General features: G+C 44.9%; 1 protein-coding gene across 1 annotated transcript in view; it reads right to left on the minus strand.

Moving 5' to 3' along the window:
* Positions 1–5923: 5923 nt before the first annotated feature.
* TCAF2 (TRPM8 channel associated factor 2) overlaps positions 5924–14512 on the minus strand; it is a 30323-nt gene continuing 21734 nt past the window's right edge. Inside the window, exons 5-8 of the mRNA XM_067747272.1 lie at positions 13782–13995; positions 13203–13442; positions 11364–11701; positions 5924–8697 (exon numbers count right to left, since the gene is read on the minus strand). Of these exons, the coding sequence (XP_067603373.1) occupies positions 8443–8697; positions 11364–11701; positions 13203–13442; positions 13782–13995 (1047 nt within the window). The 3' untranslated portion in view covers positions 5924–8442. The remainder of the gene's footprint in view (positions 8698–11363; positions 11702–13202; positions 13443–13781; positions 13996–14512) is intronic.

Raw genomic sequence — 14512 nt, forward strand, 5'->3', positions numbered from 1 at the left:
TGATATTACGTGGAGCTGGGAGGTCTCTTGTGCACCAGTGTCCTGAAGTTGGCTCTCTTCTCTCAGAGGCACAGTCCTGATGCCTGGCTGGAGCACCAAGAGCCTTTCATCCACACGGGTCAGAATAAAAGGCAGAAAAGAAGAAAGAAAGAGAGAAAGAAAGGAAGAAAGGAAGGAAGGAAGGAGATAAAATAAAGTAAAATATATAAAATAAAGTTATTAAAAATAATTAAGAAAAAAAAAACAAACAAACAAAAAAAATGGACGGACAGAACCCTAGGACAAATGGTAAAAGCAAAGCTGTACAGACAATATCTCACACAGAAGCATACACATACACACTCACAAAAAGAGAAAAAGGGAAAAAAAAATACATGTTTTCTCCCAAAGTCCACCTCCTCAATTTGGGATGATTCGTTGTCTATTCAGGTATTCCACAGATGCAGGGTACGTCAAGTTGATTGTGGAGATTTAATCCGCTGCTCCTGAGGCTGCTGGGAGAGATTTCCCTTTCTCTTCTTTGTTCTCACAGCTCCCGGGGCTCAGCTTTGGATTTGGCCCCGCCTCTGCGTGTAGGTCGCCGGAGGGCGTCTGTTCTTTGCTCAGACAGGACGGGGTTAAAGGAGCCGCTGCTTCCGGGGCTTTGGCTCACTCAGGCCAGGGGGAGGGCGGGGCATGGCGTGAGGGGCGAGCCTGCGGTGGCAGAGGCCGGCGTGACGTTGCACCAGCCTGAGGCGCGCCGTGCATTCTCCCGGGGAAGTTGTCCCTGGATCCCAGGACCCTGGCAGTGGCGGGCTGCACAGGCTCCCCGGAAGGGGGGTGTGGAGAGTGACCTGTGCTCGCACACAGGCTTCTTGGTGGCGGCAGCAGCAGCCTTAGCGTCTCATGCCCGTCTCTGGGGTCCGCGCTGTTAGCCGCGGCTCGCGCCCGTCTCTGGAGCTCCTTTAAGCAGCGCTCTTAATCCCCTCTCCTTGCTCACCAGGAAACAAAGAGGGAAGACAAAGTCTCTTGCCTCCCTGGCAGGTCCAGACCTTTCCTCGGACTCCCTCCCGGCTAGCCGTGGCGCACTAATGCCCTGCAGGCTGTGTTCACGCCGCCAACCCCAGTCCTCTCCCTGCGCTCCGACCGAAGCCCGAGCCTCAGCTCCCAGCCCCGCCCGCCCCGGCGTGTGAGCAGACAACCTCTCGGGCTGGTGAGTGCCGGTCGGCACCAATCCTCTGTGCGGGAATCTCTCAGCTTTGCCCTCCGCACCTCTGTGGCTGTTCTCTCCTCCACGGTCCCGAAGCACCCCCTCCACCACCCACAGTCTCCGCCTGCGAAGGGGCTTCCTAGTGTGTGGAAACCTTTCCTCCTTCACGGCTCCCTCCCACTGGTGCAGGTCCTGTCCTTTTTCTTTTGTCTCTGTTTTTTCTGTTTTCTTTTGCCCTACCCAGGTACGTGGGGAGCTTCTTGCCCTTTGGGAGGTCTGAGGTCTTCTGCCAGCGTTCAGTAGGTGTTCTGTAGGAACTGTTCCACATGTAGATGTATTTCTGATGTATCTGTGGGGAGGAAGGTGATCTCCACGTCTTACTCTTCCGCCATGTTGAAGCTCCTCCTGTATTTTTAAGAAGTTACTTAGAATCAAGTCCCAGCAGAGTTTATTGTTGTAGTTGTTCGCTTATTTGTTTCGGTGAAACGCAATGAGCTGATTCTAAAATTTAAATGAAAGCAACAAAGAACCAAGAATAGTTGAATGTTCCTGAAGGAAAAAAAAGGTAGAACAAATATCAAGATTTTTTGTAAAAGTATTGCAAAAGCATAGCATTGTCATAGAGATAGAAAAATTAATCAACAGAAAGGAAGAGAGAGCATCCAGGAAGGCCCACCCATATACAGACACTTGACCCTGTAGATGAGAGGGGGGGGAGCTTTTTAATGAACAGTGCTATGATAACTGGGAATCCATGTTTTTAAAAACTGAAATTGTGTTTCTACTTCACACTACACACAAAACTCATTCAAAGATCTAAAATTGAAAGAAAATTTATAAAACGTTAGAAGGATACTGTAGAAAAAATATCTACATGAAGTATGGGTAAACAAAAAAATTAATTAAGATACAGACAGCACTAACCATAAGGAAAAGATTACTAACTTTGACTACATAAACTTAAGAAACGATGTTTATCAAAAGATACCCTAAGAAGAAGGGCAACCCAGAGTGGGAGAAGTTATCAGCTACACAAATAACTGACCACAGTTATATACACAAAATATCATGACACAGAAAATCCAACAGAAAAATGCATGAGAGACTTAAATGGGCACTTCAAAAACAAAACCAAAAAAAATCTAAATGTCTAATTAATATATGGAAACTGTTCGACCTCATTAGTGACCTCTGTGCTGGATCTCTGAACATGTGAGATTTTGCATGAGCCGTTTAAAAGCAGTCTCTGTTTCCTACAGCTCTCTGGCTCTCCTGTACACAGGCCCCACAGGCCTAAAAGCCAGCTGTTTTGGGGCTTATCTTCCCAGTGCAGGACCCCTGGGCTGGGAAGCTCCATGTGGCGCTTGAACCCCTGGCTCTTTTGCGAGAGCCTCTGCAGTTGTGATTATTCTTTCATTCAAGGGTCTTCTCCCCGGGGTGTGGGTGTTGACTGCACTGCATTCCCACTCCGCCTACCCATCCTGTGGTTCCTCTTTACAGCTTTAGTTGTGGAAAATCTTTTCTGCCATACTTAAGGTCATTCTCATTGATAGTTGCTCTGTAAATAGTGTAATTTTGGTGCGCTCATGGGAGGAGGTGAGCTCAGGGTCTTCCTACTCTGCCATCTTGGCCACACCTCCTACAATTATTATTTGAATTGTGCATATGTTTTACACAATTTTTTTGTGAGCATGATGCATTTCATAATAATAAGAATATTGTTGGGTTGCTTATTGTGACTCTAAAAACTCCAAATTCAGTTATTAGAGCACATTCTAACTTGTGTGGAAGTCATGACAATGTTCATAAAAATACTTTTCCCCCCATTGTTAAAGTCTGTGTTACAACAACAGGATCATGGCAAGTAAAGATGAAAGTCCTACTTGCTTCTCAGTTGTATCTTATTGCTTCTTCATTCAAATTGTTTGTCCCTAGCACAGATTCAAAGAATTTCCATGTTTCCTCTGAATTTGATCTTTAAATGTCTTAAGACTATATCCCAACTCCCAACCCCTACTCCAAGGTCTCATTATCTCTGGAGGGGTTCCCAAGAGGTTTGAGTATTTTTGCTAGGAAATCATAATAGCCTAGTCAAATTAATTTAAATCACTATTGCCTTAAACTGAGAACTGTGTACATCAAGGAGTCTTGCTTCAAGTAAAGACAAAGAAAAATAGAGTAGAATCTCCCTCAGTACTATCTGTTCTTCTTTGTCCTTTTCCACTTGAGTGTAGGATTTTGGTAACAATTAAAGGAATACATTGACTCAGATCCTTCTAAGGGCAACCAGCTGTTCACATTCATACAACAATTTCTTGCCACTAGAGGAATAGCTAGAGCTCCCTAGAACATGAGTTCTGATTAAGATATCCACTGCATAATTCTGCTTAGAATCTTTTCATATATATATACACACACACATTTTTATGTATATTTGGTTGGTATCAATATATGAGACTAAAATTGTACTTAATCTGTATATTTGACCAGCGCTTTTCAGATTTACTTGTTCTATATTAGTTTGGATCCAGTATACTAATTGTCCCGCACACTAGCGCTTGATCCCAGGTTCCAGATCATCGGAGGTGGTGCAGGAATTTTCTCTGTACCTAAACATTTGATTTTGCAGCCTTTCAGGATCTTTGGGCAGGACATAGATGTTGCTTTCAGTGCTGTCTTAAGCAGGGCCACAAAGTTCTTGACAAAAAGTTTGAGAACAGAGAATCAAAACTAAAGACCCATGAGGTCAGAACTCTGCTCTTAAGAGTAGTGTTAGAACTCCCTGGTCATGGATCCTATTTTGATGAGGTGATGAATGACCAAGATATGGATGAAACTCCTCATGAATTTATTTCCAAATGTACTTGGACATTTTTTTGGCAGAGGTCTTATTAGCCTTAATTGTCCTGTGGCTGGAGATATTTTCGTTACTCAATTTTTAAAAATATATATTTATTTATTTTATTTATTTATTTTTGGCTGCGTTGGGTCTTTGTTGCTGCGCGCGGTCTTTGTTGCTGCTCACTTTCTCTAGTTGCAGTGAGCAGGGGCTACTCTTCGTTGCAGTGCGTGGGCTTCTCATTGCGGTGGCTTCTCTTGTTGTGGAGCACGGGCTCTAGGCGCGTGGGCTCAGTAGTTGTGGCTCGCGGGCTGTAGAGCACAGGCTCAGTAGTTGTGGTGCACAGGCTTAGTTGCTCCACGGCACGTGGGATCTTCCCGGACCAGGGTTCGAACCCGTGTCCCCTGCATTGGCAGGTGGATTCTTAACCACTGCGCCACCAGGGAAGCCCCATTACTCAATTTTTAATAAGTAGTTTGTAGCACTTGACGTCCTTCTTTGAGTAGCTTTTTTCCCCCAAAAATTGGCCCTTAGAGGCACCAAGCGGCCAAGTTTCCTTTTCTCTGTGGCAATGAGACAAATGGAAAGGCAGCCTGTACTGTGACCTGAAAAACTTGTAAACATCTTACTACTTCTTTTCCCCAGTGGGAGGTCACTAATTTACACATGTCCCAAAGCATTAGGCTGGAGAAGCCTAACCAAATCTTGAATGGGCTACCACTAGTTATAAGGCTACTAATCTTTGTACCTCTTTCTTACGAGAGCTAGTGTAAATGAGAGAAAGGTAATGTTTATTTTGGGAGAATATTTCTCTGTGGTCTGGATGGCCCCAAAGGTATATTTTGGGAAGCCTCTTGGGCTTGTTCTAATAATCATTTGTTTTATGAAAGTCATAAATTTAGTAAAAAGTGTTAACTAAAACTTCATATGTGTAATTGATAACGGCAGTAACTCTTTTGTATGCCAAGAATCTAAATCCATTTTAACAACGTTATGAGCTAAAGAGTAGATGAATTTGTTTCCATTCCAGTTGAAGCAAATTGATTTGGGTGGTTTTTTTTATGGATGTTAAAAGTGAAGAGCATATTGACCAATCTGTTTCTTCATGGGAAGAGTCACATGAATATGTCTTTTAAACTAAAACTAAGACAGAAACAGAGTTTGCCTCCATGGGAATAATTACACTGTTACAATTGATGGTCAGGAGCTGTAAGGTTTTCTAGGTGGCCATAAGGGGGAGACAAAGAGCAACATAGGCGACCAGGGAATGTACAATGCCAGAGATTTAGTCAAGATAGAAGATCACTTTAATTCCCTTTAGAAGTGCTTGTTATTTTATTTCAACAGTATTTGCCACAAGTATGAGGTGTTGTGGTTCCATTTAGTGTGACCAACCACTAATGCTTTAATTTTTTGAAATTAATTGTCCATTCTTCTAATAAGTCGCTGGCTATCTCGTGCTCAGGGGAGATAAGATAGAGGTATAGTCCTTTTTAATTTCCTTTAAAACTTTAAAGTAGCCATTATTACTTCCCTGAAGTATCCTATGGTGATTTCTTTCCTTAGAAAATTATCCAATTTGCTAGAAATTTCGGTATTTCAGATATTCGATCTAGTAACCTATAAGAATGCATGGGCTCCTTTGTCTAATAACAGTCTTAGACATGAGGATGGAAGTTTGGGTATCCTTAAGAAAGAGCAAAGGACACTTGGATACAAGCCCTGAGGTTAAGACAAGCTTCCTCCAGGACTCCACGAAGTTGTTATTTGAAGCATAGGATCTTTAAAACCTTTCAGACTTGGTAGGGCAGGGTCTTGGTATTGAGGGATGTGTGCCTTGGATGCATGACCCTAATGGTTAAATAATTCCTGTTTGAGTAACTAGAAGTAGTCTGTTTGGTTTTTAGTAGTTTTTATGTGGTCATTTGTGACGCAGTAGCCATACCCATAGTTCCATGCAAGTAGAGCTACAGGTTGTGGCAGACCCAGTAATATAGTGTACGGTAGTATATAGTGTGCTGGCTAAAGTGTGGGTCCTGAGTCCAACTTCCAGGGACAGAAATGTGGTTTCACCACTTGCTACCTCTGTATCTCTGCTTCTTTCTCTGAAAAATGGAGACAGTCATAGTACTTATTCCATAGGACTGTTGTGAGGATAAACAAATAAAAAGCACTTATAACAGTTCCCTGGTAAATGGCATTCACCAGACCTGCACAGACATCCTTCGGAGCAAGTTTGCTCTGGAATACAGAATACTCTGAGAGTGTCACAGGTACACGCAATTAATTCTGAACTTAGAAACAAGCGGCAGAGCCACAGTCTCTCTGTAGGAGGGAGAAGGGCTCCAACTTCCACTACAGAGAATGTGGGGAAAAGTCAGGTTTTGTCTTTGTCTCTATGGCAACCTCTTAAACCCAGCATTATCCATTCATTTACTCATCCCTAGCATCACGGGTAAGAACACCAGTTCTGGAGTTGAGTTGCCTGCGTTCAAATCCTTTCTCTACCTATAGGGAAGCTAATCACATGCTGAGACAACCAGAAAATCAGGTACCAATATTTTCTTAGAGGTTAAATTTTGTATTTAATAAAAATTCAATAGTGAACATGGCATAAGTCAGAACTTTGTTGAACTTCCATTTTCTCGGTGAATTTGTTTCTAAATTGAAAATCATCCTTGGAGACAAGCTCTACAGTTTTTTCATTGCTGTGGGCTTCAGTCAAGCCCCGACTCTTTCTCTTATTAGCTTTGTGACTTCAGAAGCTATTTAATATCCTTAAATGTTCACTTTCTCGTCTATGAAATGGGATAATAATATCCGTAAGATAACTCATAGGAAATACCTCACACGATGTCTGGGACATAAAGACTGTTCATTATGTGTTAGGTGTCCTTACTTTTCTTTCAATTAACAAATATTTACTGAGTACTTTTCATGTGAAAAGCACCTGACGAAGGACACTAGTGAAATAAAAGGAAATTATCCTAGAATTGGGAGAAGGATGTGCTGATGGGTTTCAGAAAAAGACATTCCCTAGGTTAGTTCTCCACCTGAGGAGTCTCTCTGTTCTCAACAAAGCTAATGGAATGATATTGAAAACAACAAAAATATGGTTTAAAAGCAAGCTAGAGGAAAATGGGTAGATGTACACCCATTAATCCTGAGGATGCATCTCTAATTGGAATGCCACCCAGCCAAAGAGCCGGGATGGGTTGGAATGAGATTATGAGAAAGCTTGGGGATGCTGGTTTGTGGGGTAATAAGTGAGTGTGGGTTAATTCGGTCTGCTGCACTCAGGAATCCTGTTCCATTGGAGCCTGTCCTGGCCATGGCCCTCTCAGCACAGTAGCTGTCGATAACTGACAGTGCCTTGATTCCAAGGTGACCAGAGGAGTCAGACACCTGTTTTGTACTAAGATCCAATGGGCTTATGGAGTTGGTAGGGCTGCTGGAATGATTTTTTCCTTTGGTCGAAGCAAATGTACTCGAAGATGAAACTAACCAAGAAGACCAAACCCCAATAGCTTTGTAACCTCCAGTTTGAGTTCATACCACATTCTTGGGCTTAGGTTATACCCAAGAATCTTTCCAGAGGCAGAAGAAGGGACACATAGGATGGGCTAGGATCATGAGGACTATCACTGATACCATGTCTGGGAACAGCACTGGTGTTCACTGAATACTCTCACACAAGACTGAATGCTGACCTCAGGGAGGTTGACTCTGAAGGGAGATTCAGTTTTCAGGTTGTCCACATGAAAGTGGGCAGACAGGCTACTGTGGGGCCTGGTGAAAGCTGAAGAGCTCCCTTATATGCGTCTGCAGGTTGTGTTCAAAGACGTTCACCATCATCAAACAATAGATTTTTATCCCATGTCATGGATAAGAATCCAGATGCAGACGGAGTTCAGTGATTTTCCGTAGAACCAAAGCTGGTTCAGGGCTCTCTCCATCATACCAGCCTGTCTCGCTTGCTGTTAGAAAGCTTCTCAAAGCAGAAGTTAAGAGCTTTGTTCAGGGCTGGCTGGGGTGAGGGAGTGATACCAGATTATAATGGAATCCATGGTCTTTAGAACTACCGGTCATAAATAGAAGCAAAGAGCCTGCAGAAACTCAAGATGCCAAGACGAAATATCCTCTTCTGGAGGATGAGGATGGTGAAGCAAGGCTCTTGATGAGAGCAAGAGCACCAACAGAGAAACAATAAAAGAAGCACAGCAGCCTGAGAAGGTTGGTCCCATTGTGTCTTAGGACCTTAAAGGCCTTCCTGAGGAAGGAAGTAGGAAGTAGGAGGTAGGAAGGAAGTAGGAAGTAGGATTCAGGCTCAGGGTACACTAGGCAAGAAAGAGGGTGGCAGAGTTGGTGAGTGATCACCCCCTGTCCCACACACACACCCCTTCGTGCACATCTTTTAGTCCTCAGTCTGGATGTACATCTGCATGGGGTTTTCCTGCCACTCAGGCAGACAGGCCAGGCTCGCAGCCACTTCCTTCTGGACAGGCCAGCCCCAGGCCTCAAAGAAAGGAGCCAGGTTCTTCTGTACCCTTTCAGAGAACTTCTTCACCCACAGATTCATCTTGCCAGTGTTGTCTTTGGGGATGCCAGAGAGGGTCTGGTACTCAGCAAAGAGCTGGGTGAATGGCTCCCATCCAAAGGCCTCCTGGAGCTGGAAGAGAAGGAAGGGGCAGGATGAGGTACAAGTTTGTGAAAATACCTGCAACATGCGTGTTCATGAGTGCATCTCCTTTCTGGTGATTTCTTCCCCTTAATCATTCACTAGCTTCATTTCTCTGCTTGCCCTTATCTCCCCATCTCAACCCTGCACATAAACACAATCTTATTGGCTCATTCCACTTCTTGGCCACAAACTCTGTACCCCCTGAATGTAGTAGGGGACTACATGAAGACCCTAATGGGTGAAAAGAGGTAAATACTCAATAAATGACAGTTATCATTATTATCCCTATTTTAAAAAATTATATCCCCAGTTCCTAAGTGTTTCCCAGGCATCAGACAGGTTTGAGCCTGACTGAGATGGGGATTTTGGGAGCCAAAATCTGGGCACTTCCGACACCTTCCAGACATAATAAAACCTTCCAGACAGAATAAAGCCCTTGTTTTTTTCTCTTTTTCAGCCGTCTCAGAGCTGTGACTATTTTCAAGGCTACTGTTTTTCTCTGTGGAACACTGCCTTTGGGACAAAACAAGGAAGAAGCAGGTATGTCACAAGGGGCTCAAAATGAGAGTGACTCATACTTTACAGGGAACAGCCCACCTGAAAGCCATGGGCAGGAGACTCTTTTCAAGATTATAGAGATTTAGAATTAGCCGGGATCTTGAGGTTTCCGAGACCACCCCCTTTTGTGGAGGAGAATCCTCTGACTCTGAGGGGTAAAAGCCCGAGGACAGATGGCATTTGGATCAGCCTCCCTCTGCTCTCACTGCTGTGCTCTCACTGCTCATCCGCTCTCACTGCTTGGCCTTTGACAACCGTCCTGCTCATCTCTCTTAATTAGTACTCAACAGATTAAACATTTATCACACACACAACACTAAAAAATGTCTGCAATGTGCCGGGTATTTCACGAGGCAGAATGATGAAGGCTCTTGTTTATCTGGAGGTCACTGGTCAGTGGGAGAGACAGACGTGTAAGTAAACAAATTACAAAAAAAGTTGGCTTGTCAAGGAGGTGATGTCGGGAGAAGAGGACAAGAGAGCTGAATTTTGACAGGTGACTTGACAGGTAACAGACAAGGTGTTCAAGCACGTTGCAGCTGCAGGAAGGAAACGTGAGGAGGTATAGGAACAAAAACAGCAAGATGTGTTTATAGCGGGAAGCAGCTCGGTAAACTGCAGGATCATTATGGAGACGGGAAATTGGGAGATGGAGATGGAGGTGTTGGCCAAAGCCTGATGATAAAGGGCCTTCTGCACCCAGCTAAGCAGCTTCCATTGTATTCTGTGTGTGAAGGAGAACACTTGACGAGCTTAAACATGGAATATTCAGATTATTTTGGAAGTGGTGTGGAAGATGGATTATAGGTGGTTGAAGCAAGATGCTGGAAAAACTGAGGAGGCTTGTAAAACCGAAGAGAGTCCTGAGGATCTATGCTAAGGCAACAGCAGGAGGAATGATGGCGAGCAGACCTCCAACAGGTGAAGAAAACAGAAGGTATCTCTCTGTCCTGGGACCAAGTCTCAGGCTTCAAGGTGAGGGGTCTCCCTCCCTTGCAAATATCATTGCAAAATGATATTCATGGTGAGTGGGTCAGTAGGTAGGGTGGAATTAGGGCTTTGCCTTACACTTCAGTGGCAACTACCATGTAAGGTCCCTTTCCCTGTAGACCCTCAGACTGGCTCTAGGAGAATCCTGAGCTGATGCTACACAGTTATCTCATTGACTGGGGTTGTCTCACACTCACTCTTCAGAAAATGAGTGAAAAAAGAAAAAAAAATCAAAGGGAGGGTTCAGAAGTGCAAAAGCCTGGGCTTGTCATTAGCTCCTGATTTTAGGTTCTGGGTCCATCATTTAAATGTGTGACATTGGACAGGATGCTTAAACTCTCTAACTCAGTATGTGCCTATAAAAAGTGGGCAATACCCACTATCTAAAGAGTCATGGGAGACAGTATAGGAGATCTGATACGGGGAGTGGCTTTGACAACTTGAAAATACAAAAATTCAAAGCAGGATGGGGGAGGGGAAAGGAATTTATGCTTATTTTATAGGAAATCGACTCACTTTGGGACTTCGGTGTTCTTCTATTGGGTTGGTTATTTACTTATTCATTCTAAAGACATTTTGGGTTCAAATGGGTGATGGAAATATGAGAATCTCGTTGACAGATTTACCTCCTAAGAGGCCTTCTTGTAATGGAGTTGCCCCTAACACATCACTGTAATTATGAAGGGATGCAACACTCACTTGACGCATAAAACTAAGGTGAGGGAAAACGAAGCAAAGCAAAACGATCGCCATTTCCAAGGCACCTACTCGGGGACAAGGGACGGACGAGTGAGTGGGAGCGCTGTGACTCAGAGCTTCTGCTCTTGACCGATATACCCAGAGACTACATTCTCTGCTTCTTTTCTTTTCGCAGTATTTTTCATTTCCTCTTACATATCATCACAAAACCACAGTACGTGAGTGGGACAGGCATCATTATCTCCATCTTAGAGATGTATGACCTGAGAAGCACCGCCATGCAGCCAGGGGAGGTGGTGGGCCCAGGCTGATGGGGGTGGTGAAGGAGTTGGAGAGCTCCTGGGATCCAGGATGCTACACGACTGAGGGTCTAGTGGCCCGCATCTCCCTGAATTTCTGTTCAGTACCTTTAGATACGTTTCCAGAGCTGTCCACACATTCCAGTTGTTCAGGGGCGCTCCCTTTCCCAGGTGTGTTTTGATCCTTTTCTCTCGTTCTGGAGGGCTCAGAGCTGGGTGGGCCTGAGCCCTGGGGATGTGCAGGACCGTCTCATGCACATAGACTGACCAGAGGTTACAGGTGGCCTCGGTGGTGTGTGGGGGGAACTCCCACCCGTGCCGCTGCTGGTTGTGGCCCAGCTCGTGGATGGCTCCCCACAGACCTCTGCTTCTCATGCCCATCTCACTGATGAGCTCCTGCACCGACTGCAGGTGGCACATGATAGGGTATCCTGAGTGCATCCAGCCTGGGAACGCAAAAGGAAGAGTGAGGCATGGTGGGCGTGGTCCACCCAAACCCATCTCCCTTCATTCCTCTCCATGGTGTATTTTTTTCTCGCCATCCTGGCTGCCACCATAATTCCAGAATCTCCATGCTGATTGGAAAGCAGATGCTTTCTTTGACTTGGTCTGAAAAGTCCCGACCCTTCTTCCCGGCCTCCACACTGGAGTTATGCCTCGCCTTCTCTCTGGCCCCCCAAATGTTAACACTTTATATAGTCATTCTCACTATAATTCAGTGCTTCCTTTTGTGTGAGTTTTCTTTGCATGTGAGTCTGCAACATTAGGTCCCGTGTCTGAATTTGAGATCCCTGAGGCTAGGGCAGTGCCGTTCCTTCTCCTGTGTACGCTACTGTTGGCCAGAGTTATACTTTTTAACAGTGAAAATCTTGTAGTTTTTTGAAGATTAGAAAACAGGTCCAGAGGAATTTTGCACATGTTGGAACCAGATTTCCGTGTTTGTTTTTTTTTTTTTTTTAAAGATGGCCTTCTTTTCTCTAAACCACCGAATACTTAACATAAACCTCTTTACTCTCTCTTTTCATTGCCAACACGTTTGAAGGAGATATTTCTGTTTTAAACTCTCCTTGAAACAACGCTCACTGCCATCTTGAACTCCTGGTACCAATTTTTCTGAGACTGTTCTCCCTCCTGTGAAATCTTACGCTTTAGATGAACATGATTTACCTTTTCACATGTAAACATCTTTTCATCTCCATCAAAGTCCATGTCTTGAACATCTTTTTTTCCCTTACTTTACTGGTAAAATTATGCCTTACACATATTGGACATTTAAAAAGGGCAAAATAGATGTCAGCAGAAGGAAGGAAATAAAGATCAGACAGGGAATAAATAGAGATTAAAAAAACAATAGAAAAGATCAATAAAACCGACAGCCGGTTTTTTGAAAGGATAAACAAAATCAACAAACCCTGGCCAGGCTCACAAGAAGAAAAGAGAGGGGACTCCAATAAACAAAATAATAAATGAAAGAGGAGAAATAACAACTGATACCACAGAGATACAGAAAATCACAAGAGGATACTATGAACATATGCCAACAAATTGGACAACATAGAGGAAATGGATGAATTTCTAGAAACACACAGCCTGCCCAAATTGAGTCAAGAAAAAACAGATAATTTGAACAGACCAATTGCTAGAAGTGAAATAGAACCTGTAATTTAAAAAACTCCCTACAAACAAAAGTCCAGGACTGGACGGCTTCACAGGGAAATTCTACCAAACATACAAAGCAGAACTTATACCAATCCTTCTCAAACTCTTCCAAAAGACGGAAGAGGATAGAACACTCCCAAAGCCATTCTATGAAGCCGCCATCACCCTGATACCAGAACCAGACAAAGACACTACAAAAAATAAAAATAAAAAACTGCGGGCCAAAAAAAGGCAAAATAATAAATAAATGGTGTCCACAGACTAGGAGCATCCCTCTGGAGCACCCACCGGCTGAGATCTGCACATCAGCAACAATCCTCTCTGGACGGAGGAAAGGAAAGGGCTGGGCTGCCAGCCTGGCTATAGCCCGCATCATCTCATCCCAGAGGTGGAGTAAAGATTCAGGGTCCTCCAGGGCCTGGAGGTCTGCAGTTGGCACCGTCAAGATGATGTTGTCTGTTGCCAGCTCTCCCCAGGGAGCTGTGCTCTCCTGGATACGCCTCTTCCACTCCTCCAGGGATGTCTTACCTGGGAATAAAGGGCATGGAACCTGTCACCCACTTCCTCAACTTTCCTTGAGCTGAAAAACACAACTGGAACTCCAGGAGGAGGACAGTGAAATGATGAACTACTATCATGTGGGTCTATGTGCTGTGAAGTGAAGGACAGGCCCCCAGACCCTTCCCTCTGTTCTGCCCAGAAGTCTCCATGGACACAGGGAGTCCCTCATCTCCTACCTCCACTGGCACCTCAGACAGTCCCTCCTCCTTCTGTCTGCCAATCCTCTTCCCTCCCCTCCTTCAACCAGCCCATCAACACCACAGCACCCCCGGCTCTCCCACTCCCCTCCACGTTCAGTCCACTCACCCAGCCTGTAATATGGGGCAGGCACAGCCCTCTTGATGGTGACGGACACGGGGCCCAGTTTACTGCCCTTGGGCACGATGACATAGAGAAGGCCGCCCCAGAGGCAGGAGACTGACAGTTTGGTCCTATCCATGCAGCACTGGTGAGTTACCACAGGGGCTCGAGACAGCTTGCTGGCACTCGTCAAGTCATCGGTGTGGCAGCCAATCTGTACCTGGAGAGGCGATTCCACCATGTGTGCTGTGGGTGTGTGGTACTGTGTGGATGGAGGGTATTAAAAAACTCTAGCTTCCCCTTTCTATGAGCAGTGCATGCAGACCTGTGAGCTTTTAGCACTCCAAAAACTGTATGGACTGAAAGGTACGCAGAATCATTTTTCTAGGGATTTAAGCAGCTGCACAATGGACCACGATCAGGCAGACCAGGCATAACCCCGAGGCTGATATTGACTAGGGTCCGTGGTGCCTCTGTACCAGGCAGAACCTGGGCTCTCGCTCCAGGGTTCAAGTCCCTGACGTGATTCCGATGCTGGGAATGAGGCAGAGGGAATCTTCATCTGCCCTTTGTGCACAGACAGGAGGCCTATCCAGAGGCAGTGGGATATGGGGTGACGGGGGAGAACTGGTTCTGTCTTCCCCCTTTGTCTCAGCCTCCCCTCCTGGTCAGGTAGATGGAGTGCATTTTATCTGGAGTCCTGTGACTGCTTTTCTTAGGTTTAATGTAAGTGAGCT

The sequence above is a fragment of the Pseudorca crassidens genome, chromosome 8 (assembly GCF_039906515.1).
Source record: "Pseudorca crassidens isolate mPseCra1 chromosome 8, mPseCra1.hap1, whole genome shotgun sequence".
NCBI classification, from domain to species: Eukaryota; Metazoa; Chordata; class Mammalia; order Artiodactyla; family Delphinidae; genus Pseudorca; species Pseudorca crassidens.